General features: G+C 40.6%; 2 protein-coding genes across 5 annotated transcripts; one reads left to right on the top strand and one right to left on the bottom strand.

Annotated features, from left to right (window-relative positions):
* Nucleotides 1-1,245: 1,245 nt before the first annotated feature.
* dnajc9 (DnaJ (Hsp40) homolog, subfamily C, member 9) lies at nt 1,246-3,544 on the top strand. The gene is made up of 5 exons (XM_055029916.1): nt 1,246-1,594; nt 1,823-1,963; nt 2,742-2,996; nt 3,078-3,164; nt 3,254-3,544. Exons 1-5 carry the CDS (start codon nt 1,421-1,423, stop codon nt 3,362-3,364), a joined length of 768 nt encoding a protein of 255 aa, XP_054885891.1. The 5' UTR covers nt 1,246-1,420; the 3' UTR covers nt 3,365-3,544.
* A 64-nt stretch (nt 3,545-3,608) lies between these two features.
* On the bottom strand, nt 3,609-13,128 carry fam149b1 (family with sequence similarity 149 member B1). Of its 4 annotated transcripts, none has more exons than XM_055029911.1 (17): nt 12,639-13,128; nt 11,515-11,631; nt 10,544-10,688; nt 9,835-9,983; nt 9,588-9,731; nt 8,678-8,821; nt 8,396-8,577; nt 7,806-7,948; nt 7,361-7,399; nt 7,059-7,127; nt 6,539-6,651; nt 6,200-6,424; nt 5,751-5,874; nt 5,386-5,511; nt 5,162-5,243; nt 4,429-4,566; nt 3,609-4,323 (listed from the first exon to the last, which is right to left on the bottom strand). In XM_055029911.1, the coding sequence occupies exons 1-17, from the start codon at nt 12,764-12,766 to the stop codon at nt 4,250-4,252; spliced, it is 2,142 nt and encodes a 713-aa protein (XP_054885886.1). In that variant the 5' UTR covers nt 12,767-13,128; the 3' UTR covers nt 3,609-4,249. The 4 variants fall into 4 exon arrangements, with proteins under 4 accessions (XP_054885886.1, XP_054885887.1, XP_054885889.1 ...); XM_055029912.1 differs by having other exon boundaries at nt 3,609-4,320; XM_055029914.1 differs by lacking the exon at nt 7,059-7,127.
* Between the last annotated feature and the right edge of the window lie 221 nt (nt 13,129-13,349).

The following is a 13,349-nucleotide window of genomic DNA, read 5'->3' as shown; positions in this document are numbered from 1 at the left end:
AATAACTGCTGGCACAATTATTTATAACCCTGCTGTTAATAACTTGAACAGCCCCCCCTCCATTATCCCAACAGGATAAGTTGGAACACAAATAGAGAGAAATATTCACCTTTACACCATGTCTCTATTTTTTCTATTTGTATATAGGCTTGGGGAGAATGGTGACCACTAATTGCTGGAAGAAAACTAAATGTGTGTCTTATAAATTAATTCTGTGTCGATTTAGCAACACAGTATTATGTGGTTGAAAGACTAAATGCCATGATGATTATGTTTCATGCCTTTTGGAATAGAAACAGAGCTACATCATCACAGATCCTCCACCGTACTTAAAAGTGGGCATTACTGCTTTACCACACTCAGTATTTATCCCTTGTTCCATGCAAAATTCATCTACACCATATGTTGCCCAGCAAAATTTTAAATGGTTATGTTTGTGATGTTAGGACAGAAAAGGCCTTTTTAGTATGGCATGCATCCTGAAATTCACATGAAGCAGTGTGAAATTTCTAGTGGCTTGCCTCATTGTCTTTGATGTATTCTTGTGCTGCTTCAAAGTCATCAATAAATACTAAGGTATCTGTGTATTCCTGGGTGGCAAATTGCATCAAGACATTCCACTCTTTGCTTCAGTACTTCAATATGTAACTTAGGGAAATCTGAGTTTATTCATTTATATGTTCATTTTATTTTTTTATTTATTGTTTTCTGGATTTCTTAATACCTTTCTCCCTATATGCAAACTTATTACTTTTCTTTTTTCATATTTTCTATTTGTGGTGTCAAAAAGAAACAAAGGTCTTTAACCATGTTGCAGCAACATGATAGGAATTCACATGTGGATGCTGTGGGACAAGTTTCTCTTCTAAAAAACCTTGGATGGTCTGATGGCATCATAAAACTTTTTAATAGCAAAATATGTTACTTAAAATTTTGCTGGACTCTGAGAAAATCTGAAATGGGTCATATTTGGGTCAGGATAAAGACATGAGGGGTAAGTCTAGATTTTTTTTTTTCTTTTTTCTTCTTTACATTGTTTGAACCTCAGAGATTGTTAGATTCATTTCATACTTTTTTTCCATATTTTACTAATTAATAATGTCTTTACCTAGCAGTTTAATTAATCCATAAAGTGTAATAATGGAGGGCAGATGGGTGAAACAGGAAAAAAATGCTACGTAAAAAAGGGCACTCTCTGAGTACAACCAATGAAAGAACGCGTACAGTGTTACGTAAGCACGTCTCTGCACGTACCGATGTAAAGGATAGGCCAGCGCGCCAAACTGACATTAACAGCTCAGGACCCGCAGAATACTTGAGCAATTATCTAAGTATTGGCGTCAAATAATCTATTTAGATCGTGTGACCGACTAGACTCTGTGCCAACTTACCCGGTTAAACCAGAACTCTTTCTTTTACGATGGGTTTGCTCGAGCGGTGTCGGGAGCTGTTCAACACCTCCAACCTGTACGAGGTTCTGGGTATAAACAAAGAGGCGAGTGAGGCAGACATCCGAAAGAATTACTACAAAGTGTCGCTGAAGGTCCATCCAGACAGGGCTCCAGACGACCCGCAAGCCACAGAGAAGTTTCAGGTCAGCTTTCAAAACTGGCAAGCTAGGAACTAGCTTAGCAAACTGAAGCTAACTTGTATATTTGCCACAACTAATGTAAAAACCCAACTGTAGCTCTACAGTATCATCTGTATTGCGGGTTTTCCGTCAGTGCGGCGGCACCGACACGTTTAATAATCGAGTTCCAATGCTGACAAGAAATGTTTCTAAATTCACGGGTACAGATTAAGTGTAAAAATGTACCCGTAGGTCCTCGGGAAGCTTTATGCGGTGCTGAGCGACAAGGAGCAGAGGGCCGTGTATGATGAGCAGGGGCTGGTGGACGAAGAGTCGGACGTGCTCAGTCAGGACCGCTGCTGGGAAGAATACTGGAGACTGCTTTTCCCCAAGGTACTAAAGTACAACAGTGGTCAAAAGCAGCGCATTCACAGAAACAACCGATGGACATGTCTCAAAGCTGTTTTAATACAGATATGTGTATTTATTAATCCCAAACCTTATCAGCTTACTTTTATCAATCATATACACCGATAACATAATTTCAGTTATTATGTGGATTAAAGTGTTTCTTTATTGTTGCAGTAACCATAACAAAAAATATTTTGAATGATACTGAAAGGAAAGGCTAGAAGTAGTTGTCACTCAATTTTTTTTCTATCCAAAATATTCATACTTGCCCACTAATATTTGGATACATCTCAGTAAACAATTTGCAGGACAAGCACAAGCACATAATTGCATCAACACGTTTTGTGGTGTGATTCTTTTTGGATCTGCAACTATTCTTATCAGAAATGGAATAGAGTTCTATTGACATTGGTTGGCGTTATCCTAGAAGCTTGGTGTTAACCCACTTTATCCATTCCAAAAGAAGAGTGACACTTTGGATGTTTTTGTTCTGACCATTAAAATGTGTCCTAGTTTTAATCAGCAAGGACCAAATAGAATTGATAAAGCAGGCTTGTATAAAGGCTCTGGTCCTAAACCCATGGAAAACTTGTGAACCTCTCTCAAAATAAGAAACAACTCAGTCTAAAATAGACCTGTAAATTCTGTCAAAAAAAGAGAGAGGTTGCATATATTATGCTAACGTCTACTCAATCCTCCTCCAAGACTTGTACCACTATGCTACCTGTCATGATGATCCGGCTTTCTGTTCTTCTCCTAGATCACAGTGCAGGACATCCTCGAATTTGAGAAGAAGTACAAGGGGTCCGATGAAGAGCGGGAGGACGTGATCAGGCTGTACGTGCAGCACCAGGGGGATATGGATGCCATCACGGCGTCGGCTCTCTGCAGCTCTCAGGAGGACGAGCCCAGGCTGTGCTGCATCATCCAGGCTGCCATCGAGAGCGGAGAAGTAGAAGCCTTCCGAGCTTTTACGAAGGAGAGTCAGGCAAAGAAGAGAGCCCGGAGAAAGAGGGTGAGAACTGAATCGTTTCAGAGGTGAACTTCTGTTATCTTTTCACTTTGCTAACAGCGTTGGTTGTAACTGATCTTTCAGGCTGACCGGGAGCGAGAAGAAGCAGAGGAAATGCAGAAAGAAATGGGACTTGGTGAGGATGAGGAGAGCCTTGTCATGATGCTAAAGGTATCGCATCCCTACGTGCATCAATCTACAAGAAATGCGATGGATTCTGCTCAGTTGGCCTGACTTTAATCTCTTCCACAATTTTGCAGAAAAACCAGCAGTCCAGAGAGAGGAACTTCAACAGTTTGTTGTCAGATCTGGAAGCAAAATACTCACAAAAAGGCAAAAAAACACAAAAAGGAAAAAAAGCCAAAAAATAAATCTGAGGAGGGGAAAAAAAAAAAGTTTTTTATGTTGTTATTCTAGTTCAGACAAAAATAGAAATGTTTTAAGAATAACTGATTGCAACTGTTTCAGCCTACACAAACATGTAAATCCTCTTATTTCTTGTAATGTGTTGTAAAAGTTCTATTAATAAATGCATGTGTTTACATAATTTATACACTTTATTTTCATTACAAAACAAATTATAGGACTGAGGAGGAGAAAAAAAAGGTTATCCCTTTGTAAAGATAGTAAAGAAACTATTCACTAACCCCTGATGTTACTCGTCAAAGTACAACCAGTTGGCTTTGCTCAAACAAAGAGCAAGTAAATAATATTAAATACACCACTTTGTTCAGACACCATGAATAAATTCCTTTTGTTATTTACAAATCTGTATATTATAAGATTCCTACATTGTAGAATAATTCCAGCAAAAGCACCTTGATTATGGAGAGCCATTGAGACGGCGCTGTTTTTATGAGGGACGGTTGGATTTTGATACAGTATGAAGCTCCCTGACATCAGAGCGGGAAGGAAAAGGTGCTTTTTTATGTCCTATGAGCAGATACGATTTATAGGTTTCCCTGCATAGTCATTAACATTTACAGCAACACATAGGAGGCCATTTTATACAGCATATTTCCGTAAATAGTCATTCTCATCAAACATTCACTGACACGTATGACCCATACTGTACAAAGACTGGTCGTTTTTTATGTTTGGCAGGCCCACAAGGTGATTTCTGAAATACAAAAAAGAAAAATAGGCCTTGAATTTAATCAACAAAAACAAACCACTTTGAAACAAGACAGAGGGCAGAGATGGTGCAGGTAAAGATGGATAGCAGGGAGGTCGTTGAGATCAAGGGGGGGGGGAAACTACAAGCCAGGCCTGCTGGATCTGGATGAGACGCCACCGCAAGTGTAGGAGCGAGATGGAACGGGAGCAGCTGCTGGAAAACGGAGGAACATCCGACGATAAACTTGAGCTGTTTATAAATGTAATGATTCAGACAGAAGATGACCCGACTTGAGTTCAGTCGAGTTACTGTACTGACCTGCGACAGGACTCTGTGCCTCGGGCTCTTCTTCGTCTTTGATGGGCGAGGGCCCCAGCAGGGGGTGAGGATACGAGTCCAAGAAAGACGAGCTGCTGATGCCAAGACTGACACCGGTCACACCGATTCCCAGAGAGTCTGAAGAAAAACATTAAAATTAATATGGAAGTCATTAAACACAGTCCTAATAGAAAGTAAAGCTATTAAAAACACTCCAGTGTGAAGTGAGTTTCTAACTAACTGAGAAATGCCAATAATTACACATTTCTTTCAACAATACAATTCAAAAGTAAATGTTAAAGAGTGAAATATTTGTGTTTTTGTTAATTTTGGTGATTGGCTCATAGCCAACCCAAACCTAAATTTCAGACTCAGAAATTTAACAAAGACAATTACAATTTGATACAGAAATTGTAGCTTTTGGAAGAGTGGTCACTTAATAGAACAGTAAATCTCAAAAGTAATTTGCTAAAGAAGCAAGCTGCTCACACGGTTATAAAGAAGCTTACAACTGAAGGTTGAGTGGAAGGAAAAAGTGTGTAAATGCGAGAAGAAAAGTTGACGCTGCATTCATGCAGCATAAACTAGCCCTGACTGCAGCTGCAGTTCAACCATAAGATGCGTGATTTAAAATGAGCTGAACTGCTCAGTATAATGGAGCGTAAGAGGTTATGAGCAACTAAAGTAGATGATGTGTTTAATCTTCCAGGTTATGAACAACTGTGTTTCTGACCTGTGGCTACAGAGGCTCTTCCTGGCCGACCCTGCCCAATGTTGTCCAGCACAGTGAAGGAACTCCGGTATGGAGTGTCTGACTGAAAGACAAAATCAGAGGTTCATCACAACAGCCTTCAATTGGAACATGCAAATAACACATTAAAGGCTGCAGTAAAACATAGAAGCAATGTTTCAGTCTTTGGGGAATCCAAAAAAAACAAAAAAAAATAAATCTCTCACCCTGTATGTGTGTGTTGTGTTGGGACGAGAGAAGGCGTCTAGTATGTGGTGACGATCCCTTGGTATGGAACTTTGAGCTTCATCGATTATAGCGCTGTGGGCGCGGCTGGAAGGGCCTTTCTGACGCTGCAGGGATTAAAATATCAAACGCATACTATCCTGGTGCAAAATTAACAGCTATGTAGTAATATCTTAAGCTTTAAGCATTTCACAGAGCAATGCTTAATCCATTAAAGTTCGATGTTATGAAGTGACAAGAAGTGAAAACGTGTAGGAGGCATGACTATTTTTGCACAGCTCCACACAGTGTATGACATGTCGGGGATGAATAACACCAGCCATATTTGTGGTGCTGACATCTGTACCTGTGTGAGCTTTGAAAGCAGCCCTGGATGCGACGACTCAGTGTCTCCGGTTCCGATGGGGGGCAGGGGAGTGTTGCGGCTCAGGGCCACCAGCGGAGATGTTAATCGGTCACTGGGTGTGGTTCTGGTGGAGAGAGGTGGACCACTTTCAATTTTTTTGAAAAGTTCAATTGTTTCCCGCTGAAAGAATGACAGCTGTGGTTCTGTGACGCTGACATTTTATGAACAGTTAGAGTCGACTTTAAAGATCAAACGTATCCTAATTCTCTCATTAAGATTTTAACTGCTACGGATGGAAAATTAGATCAAAATTTGTTTTATCCAAAATTCGCCTCATATTTACGGGTTAAGATAACTCAGAGGCATGACTCTGAATGACATTTGTTTACATTAAACCAACAAAAAAGTGACCGGGTGTGCAGCAGGGTTACTGCGAAGCTTCAACTCACAGTCGTGTCCCACGGATAACCTCATCCAGGTATCCTCCTGACCCGGCCTGACTCAAACTCGGAACAAGCGGCAGCAAATTTCGAGGAGGAGCGTTTCTGCGGCGAGCTGACGGCAGTTGGCGGGACAAAGAGGAAGAGCTCTGCTCCAGGGCTCTGCGAGGACGAGGTCTGCTGGATGGGATGGCGCTAGAGACTGGCCTGTGAGACGGGCGCTCCTCCATATCCCTGTGTTTGAACAGAGACGCATGGTTGACTGACTGCTCTAAAACAGAAACGAGACGCGTTCGCAACTCTTCTACTGCAAAATGGGATTCTGCTAAGGGTGAAATGTCTTCTTACTGGCTTCTCTCCAGCACAGCCAGGTTTCTCTGCTGCAGGGGGATGCTGTGAATCACGATGAGGTCGTTCAGGTTGTGCTGCGTTGCCGCTGCCCCTGTAGGCGTCCTGCCAGCCTGAGCATAGGAAAAACAGGACTGAGCGGCAATAACAAGATAGAAGGAACATGCAAAATTTTGAGAAGCGTGGTTTAAGGACAGAGACGATGAAGCGGGATACAAAAACAAAGGGAGGAATCCCTGGAGAATCCCAGCTAGCTACTTCCAAATACAGCCGTCATGCAGCGAAATCACCAAACGGATAATTTCAGTAAACATTCAAAAAGATTCAAATGGAAAAACATCAGAATAAAAAAAAGTTGGGCATCTCACAAATGCGTTGAAGATGATTAAAGAGATGAACAGTGGGGATGCTTTGGTGTTAATCAACAGGCACAAGCACAGATATTCAGGATAATGAGCTTCTACAGATGGCGTGCACACATCCCACTACTGCTCTGGCTTGAAGCAGGAGAGTTACATACAGCTGAAGGCCTTTTCTGATTTTTGGATTTCCATCTGGACTTGTGCTTTGAGCCCCTTGACTTTGTGTTCTTTAGAAAAGAGGGATGGGGGAGGGAGGATTGCAATGTTTGAAGAAAGACAGCAGATATGGGGAAAGTAGAGTGATACAAAGTTAAGAAGGCAAAATATACAAAAACAGCAAGTCCAAAAATACTTTAGAATAAAGGGACTGAAACAGACTGACTGAGAAAGAAAAGAATAACTGGCAGGAATTAAAACTCTGGGGAATACAAGACGTCCCGATTGAAAACGCTTTACTTACTGCCTCAGTCACAGACCTCTCCGAACTGATTGGCACCGCCTGCCGTAAAGACGTTCAGATAGTCTTAAAATAAATCCATATTTTGTGGTAGGATCATAAGCTGATGCAGAATAGTTTCAAAAAAATCTAACCTGCAATGTAGCTACATTTTATTCAGTAGTAAAGATTGTTTTGTTGAAAACAACTTTCTTCTAACAGAAGATATTTTTCCCCTCCAAATAATAAACAATCAAAATCAAATCATAAATAAATGAATAAAAATGTCTGTGATTATGTGCTGCTTAAAGAAAACAAAGCCTTTCGTCTCCTTTATCAGGGCTCAAATAGGGGTTTTTACCAGGTTGTCGATGTCAAATTGTTTTCAATGAAGTAGACTGAGAAAAAGTTAGACCGACATTTATGAAATAAGCAGCCTCTCATGTCTAAACCTTCTTAAGCCACTGACCTGGAGCTGCTGTCCAGACATGAGCGGTGGCACTCGGCTCTGACCGAGTTTTGGAAGCGCGGAGGGCAGCGAGGAGAGCAGCATGACAGGATTCAGAGCATCTGGCTGCACAGGGCTCAGGCTCCCGGATAGAGTTTCGTCATCTGCCAATAACATATCAACATTAATACTCAATAACATATATTAATGCTATTAATGTATGGAGCTTCAACACATTCTACTTTTAAAAATGTCCTTGTTTTTCACACTTAACTTTGCAACTTTGTCGTATGAAAATAGTAAATACAAAAGTTTCCCATATTCCTCAAATTCATGGCAAATATTTTTGAAAAATATATTTAAAAAAAACTGGAAAGAAGGAAAGAGGGATAACACAATAAAGGAACTAAAGAGAGGAATGACACAAGGAAGGTTAGAAGAAAGGAAGAATAGTTCTGGAAACAGAAATATTCTCCCATACACTCAGGTTCTTCTTCTACACACATCCTGATATGACTGCAATCAAATTCCATTATTTTTCTACACTATGAAAGAACTCTGTGTGCGTAAAAGTTCAACTTTATTATAAAAGTAGAAACGTTTAGCATTACGGGAGGTGCAGCACTCCCAGTGACGTTGAACCAGCTCTTTCATCCAACCAACCAGCTCCCGCCAGACATCATCAAACAGCAGGTCGAGAACAGCCTGCCGGCGGCAGCGGTACGGTGAGACCGGGGGCAGGCAGTGATTCCTTCGAACAGACTCCGGGCATTCCTCATGACACTCCTCATTCCTTTTGGAGAAAGAAAATACTCGTTTTACTCGTTCTGCAAAGAGAAAAGCACTTGCTCACCTTTTGGGATTTATGTAATTTATGAATGTGGACAACTCACAAGTCCTGGCTATCAAAAGCCAGATATTCCTCCATTACACCCTCCACCTCAATCACTCTCGGCTGGTCGTAGATGCTGGGCTCGCTGTTAGGAGGCCCATCAAACTCTTTGATCAGCGCAGCTTTCCTGCCTTGAATATTCAATCTATTTTTTTTCCAAAAAAGGAAAACATTATTCTAATTATTTTTGCAGGATTCTCAATACGGTCATAAAAACATTGAAGAAAGCAAATAAGTCTTAATACACATCTTGAGATGCAGAAAAGACACAATGCAAACACATCTAAACTTACCAAGTGTTTTTGGTCTAGTTTCCATAGCAACTATTTTAGTACACTTGAATTACTGACTTAAAATTAACTCGTACTTCTTGCTAAAAAGTTACTTGAAAGTTATTTTTTCCTATTTTAAACATGCTTGCGCTAAAAACTAGACAAAAATACTTGACAAGAAGTGGGCTTTTTGCAGTACATCATGCATATGCACATCCAACTTGATCTGATCACACCAACCCAGTCAATAAGCGTTCTAGTCAGATAGTGTTGCAGCCTTGTGCAGACTACTCTGGAGTCTCATCTGTATATTTTAAATATCCAACATGACATTGGCCCAAATATTTAATAAACCAGGCAGAGTATTTAGGTCACAGAGCTAGAGTCAGTCAGGACTTATTTATAACAGCTTTAAAATAACAAATTTGCAGAGAAACCTTGTCAACCTTGTCTCAGCAAATCTATTTAGCCGTAGTGAATGAAGATTGAATGAACTGATGAAGAAGACGAAACATTTTCGATTTGCTAAAAAGAACTCGATGTGACCACCAGCAAAAGAAAACTACCTCTGAGATGATGAAGTGCCTGAAATTCTTCAATCAGTCAGTAAACCAGTGGGTCTGTGTTTTCAAAACTTACTCTGCAGCCCCCTTCTCTTTGCCTTGGCTCTTTACAGTAGTTTTTCTGTCTGTTGATGGGCTGCTGGCACCACTGACTGTCCCTGGAGTGGCGTACCACTGGAAGCCCTCGTCGGTGGGACACAAAAGCTGAGTCCCCAGGATCCTGAGGGACACACAAACACATGCAAACACAGAGAAAATGAAAAAGTAAACTTTAAAAACAAAACAAAAGCTACGAGCTGAAGGATAAACAACAGATAAGTTACCGAAGATGTGGAAAGCATGTGGTCCACTGCTGGCATTCGTCCTGTAGTCCCTGGAGTATCCCCCCCCCACAGCCTCTCCCTTCATACAGCTCCTTGTCGATCTCATCAAACATCTGCTGCACCTGCCGCGATGCCGCCTTGTCAAACTCCTGCGGGACGCAGAAACAAAAACACAGTCGGGGAAGATATTTATCCCTCTGTTCTGGTATGCTAAATCTACTGTTGAAAGCTGCTTTGCATTCTGGTCCCATCTGCAAGGATTCTGCAGAGTTTATTAAGAAAATAACCTCCTATGGATTGTCGCAGATGAAGCCATCATTTCAAATAGAAAAATTGGAAGGCCAGAGGAAGAAAAAGAGTAGAACTATGAGTTATTATTTGTCTTAAAAGCAGTAAGAGTTGAAAATAGGTTTAATGTAGAAAGAACAGGAAAGCAAAGCAACAAGAATGAGGTCTCGCATACAAATTAGCCATCTGGTATATTACATGGATACTGTTTCTGTTTCCCACACATTTTTCCAAAAGGTGATAAATGCTGGTTAGACTTAATTAAAATGTGGCAGCATGCTTGTGTAGAAGCAGAACAAACTGTAGAGAAGGCATTCAACACAAAAAAAGGAACGTCTTTTACAACTCACAGGGTCGGACGGAGGTTGGGGGCGGGTTTAATTTCATGCCAAGATTTCTTTCTGAAGAAGAGCAGACTTACATCATAGCCCCAAGAGAAAACGGAGCTCCTCTCTGTGGAGATGCCGGTTCCTGTGGAGCTGTGAATACCGGACCAGGACTGGCTGGGTGAAACAGAGATGACGGTTGGGCAGTCAGAGTGGTCCGAGGCAGCAGATGTCTGCGAGCTGAATGGAAAACACACTAATCTTTTATTTCAATCAGCCAAAGTCGAGACTTAAATTTAACAGCTATCAAAATTTATTTTTTACGGATGTTGTCTAACTAATCTGATGGAGGTCGAACTACTTTGACTTTTTGAGTCTCTAAATGTGCGAAGCTGATGGCTTGGACATATGGAAACCATGCCCATAAGACTTCTATGTTTAGTTGTAAAAAGTACCATTAACGTTCCACTTCTCCTCTTTGTAAGTCTATCAAACACAATCCTAGTGAAACGCATTGAAGTTTGAGGATAAAATGTGAAATAGTGTAACACTAACATTCAAGAAGCAGAAATATTAAGCAAGGCACTGAATCTCCTGTAAGAAATGTGCATAGGGTTCAAAATCTATGATAATGCTCAAAGACTTTTTAAGCCAAACCTATTTGGTTCTATGTTTCACATGAATAAACAAAACTAGTCTAATAATATAAATTTAAATGCCAAATAAATCTCTTTAATGGGGCTACGGAGATATAATCAAAGTGGAAATAAGGAGCAAATGTCAACTTAATAGAATATTCTAACAGCCTGCCTAATTATTCATCCTTTTGACTGCACATCTGAAGGAGGCAATGTGATATTAATTAATCCGCTGCTTCTGGGTGTCACATGGCGAGAGCTCAGAGAATTGGCTGTCTGCTCAAGACGGTGTACAGTTACAAAATATCCAGAGTGTCTGTATTTGCGTACTTTGTGCAAACACTTGTTCTACACCTCGGTCTTGCTCTGGACGTGCAAAGGTTTAAACATTAAAGGGGGGAAACTCAAGGCTGCAGGCACTTGGTCACCTGTTGTGTGCAGAGACGGCTTCCTGCAGGTCATGGAGGTAATGCGGAGAGGTTTTGATATCGTCTGCTTCTTCAGGGAGAGGGTGGTGATCGAGGCTGCTTCGAGACAAACCACGACTGCGCAGAAGGAACATTGAGAAATGATCGGCAACGTAGCACTTGAGGATGAAACCTCACAGCTTGTCTTCATGATGACATAAGAGAGATGCTGTGTTTCTCTTCTACTGAAACAACATAAAATCATGAAAAAAGGTGGGACTGGGTGGACTGAAACAATACCATCTCTCTGGGAACTACTAAAACGTGTAAATGACATTAAACACTTCCACTATGAAAGCAAAAGCTCAAAATCTATTGTATAATTGTACTTAACCTAAGCTTTCGCACCACTTTAGATAGTACCACAAACCACTTGTAACAAAAATATGGCGAATAACCTGATTACCATTACTGAAGTACATCAAAGTTTCAAAAGGTTAACAAAAAAATATTTCTTCATACCTTCTCTGTAGTTTACAGACCTTTATAATAAGATCCATAAAAAAACAGCCAGACTAACCAGTTCGCTAAACTATAGAGCAGAGAGAACAGCATTTCATCTCCTTATCCTGCTGCTGCACATTATGTCAGCTGAATGAAAGAAGTGTGACTATTTGGAAATATTTCCAGTGTGAAAAATAAAAAATGAATGGACCCTCAGCTATTTGCATTTAGCAGTTAATATCTCCTTGCTATGGTTGTGTAAAAACATCAATTTTATCTCATTATTTTTACTGATAATCCATACAGTGGATTATTTTTACAACTGTCACTTCTCTGTTTTAAAGAAACCACTTGGATCATGTTAAATACTTTCTTCTTTAACAGATACATTGAAACGGTGATACTTCACTCAAGGTTATCATACCATTAGAATCTCATACTGGCCTGTACCTATAGCAGGCAATTAAAACATAATCTTCTCGTCTACCACTAATATTGACACTGATGACATAGCAAATGGCTACATGACGATAATTAAACTCATAACAAATAGAGAATGATTAAACTGGAGCAATTCATATTAAGATCTCCAACTACTTTAGAGAGCACAGTGGGGAAAACAAAAACTGTTTGGTACTCACATCTCAAGTTTATGCGATACTGGTCTCCTGTTGTACCGTGAAATCATCCTCTTTTCTCTCCGGTTCAAGGGCTCGAGACCACGTCTCTCATCCCCGCCTCCTCTCGCTCGACTCTCTGCAAACAGCATAGAGGGAGCTCCAACATCTCCTCCAGTCGCCCTGTAGGTACCCACCAGGTAAAAGCCTGGATCTGGAATATCGGACGGGGCTGCGGCTAACGCTGGAGGGGGAGGCTACGCTTGAAAATGAGCTAACTAGCGTTGCATGAACGGTGACACAGACGCACTATGAGAGGAAGGTGGTGCCGGAGCACTTGTATAATTTGACTCATCGTCGGTTTAGTCTGGCTACACCAAACAGCTGTCGAATGTGGTCAAATATTCACCTGTCTGTCTTTCTTAGAGTCTAAACTATTTGAGAATTTGCGATGCTAACTAGCACCAACGACGACAACAATAGCGCGGCTGTCATGGAGACGCGACTTCACAGCTGCACGGTTACCTGGGAAATGTATTTCTGCTGTCTGAAAATAATACGGGTCATGTGCATAATAAAATAAGTATTTTGCTTGACTTGTTTTGGGAAAAATATAGACTCATGGAGAAAAAGTGGCAAAAAGAGGAAAAATCGCATACAGTTATATAAAAAAAACAGTAACAATATTGCAACGTATGTTTAGTAAAAAAAAATTGTATCACGCTGTGAAAAGTA

This window comes from Poeciliopsis prolifica, unplaced genomic scaffold (assembly GCF_027474105.1).
Source record: "Poeciliopsis prolifica strain line A6 unplaced genomic scaffold, Auburn_PproV2 SCAFFOLD005, whole genome shotgun sequence".
NCBI lineage: Eukaryota > Metazoa > Chordata > Actinopteri > Cyprinodontiformes > Poeciliidae > Poeciliopsis > Poeciliopsis prolifica.
Note: the sequence above shows the minus strand (reverse complement) of the source record. Positions and strands in the feature narration are given on the sequence as shown.

Excerpts from the sequence above, each read along its gene's own strand:
- dnajc9 (XM_055029916.1), top strand. The coding sequence starts at position 1,421 with ATGGGTTTGCTCGAGCGGTGTCGGGAGCTGTTCAACACCTCCAACCTG. Across the intron at positions 1,964-2,741 it reads GGAGACTGCTTTTCCCCAAG|ATCACAGTGCAGGACATCCT; the intron begins GTACTAAAGTAC and ends TTCTTCTCCTAG. Across the intron at positions 3,165-3,253 it reads GCCTTGTCATGATGCTAAAG|AAAAACCAGCAGTCCAGAGA; the intron begins GTATCGCATCCC and ends ACAATTTTGCAG.
- fam149b1 (XM_055029911.1), bottom strand. The coding sequence starts at position 12,766 with ATGCTGTTTGCAGAGAGTCGAGCGAGAGGAGGCGGGGATGAGAGACGT. Across the intron at positions 5,875-6,199 it reads GTTATCCGTGGGACACGACT|AACCACACCCAGTGACCGAT; the intron begins GTGAGTTGAAGC and ends TCTCTCCACCAG. Across the intron at positions 4,324-4,428 it reads GGCACAGAGTCCTGTCGCAG|CAGCTGCTCCCGTTCCATCT; the intron begins GTCAGTACAGTA and ends TCCGTTTTCCAG.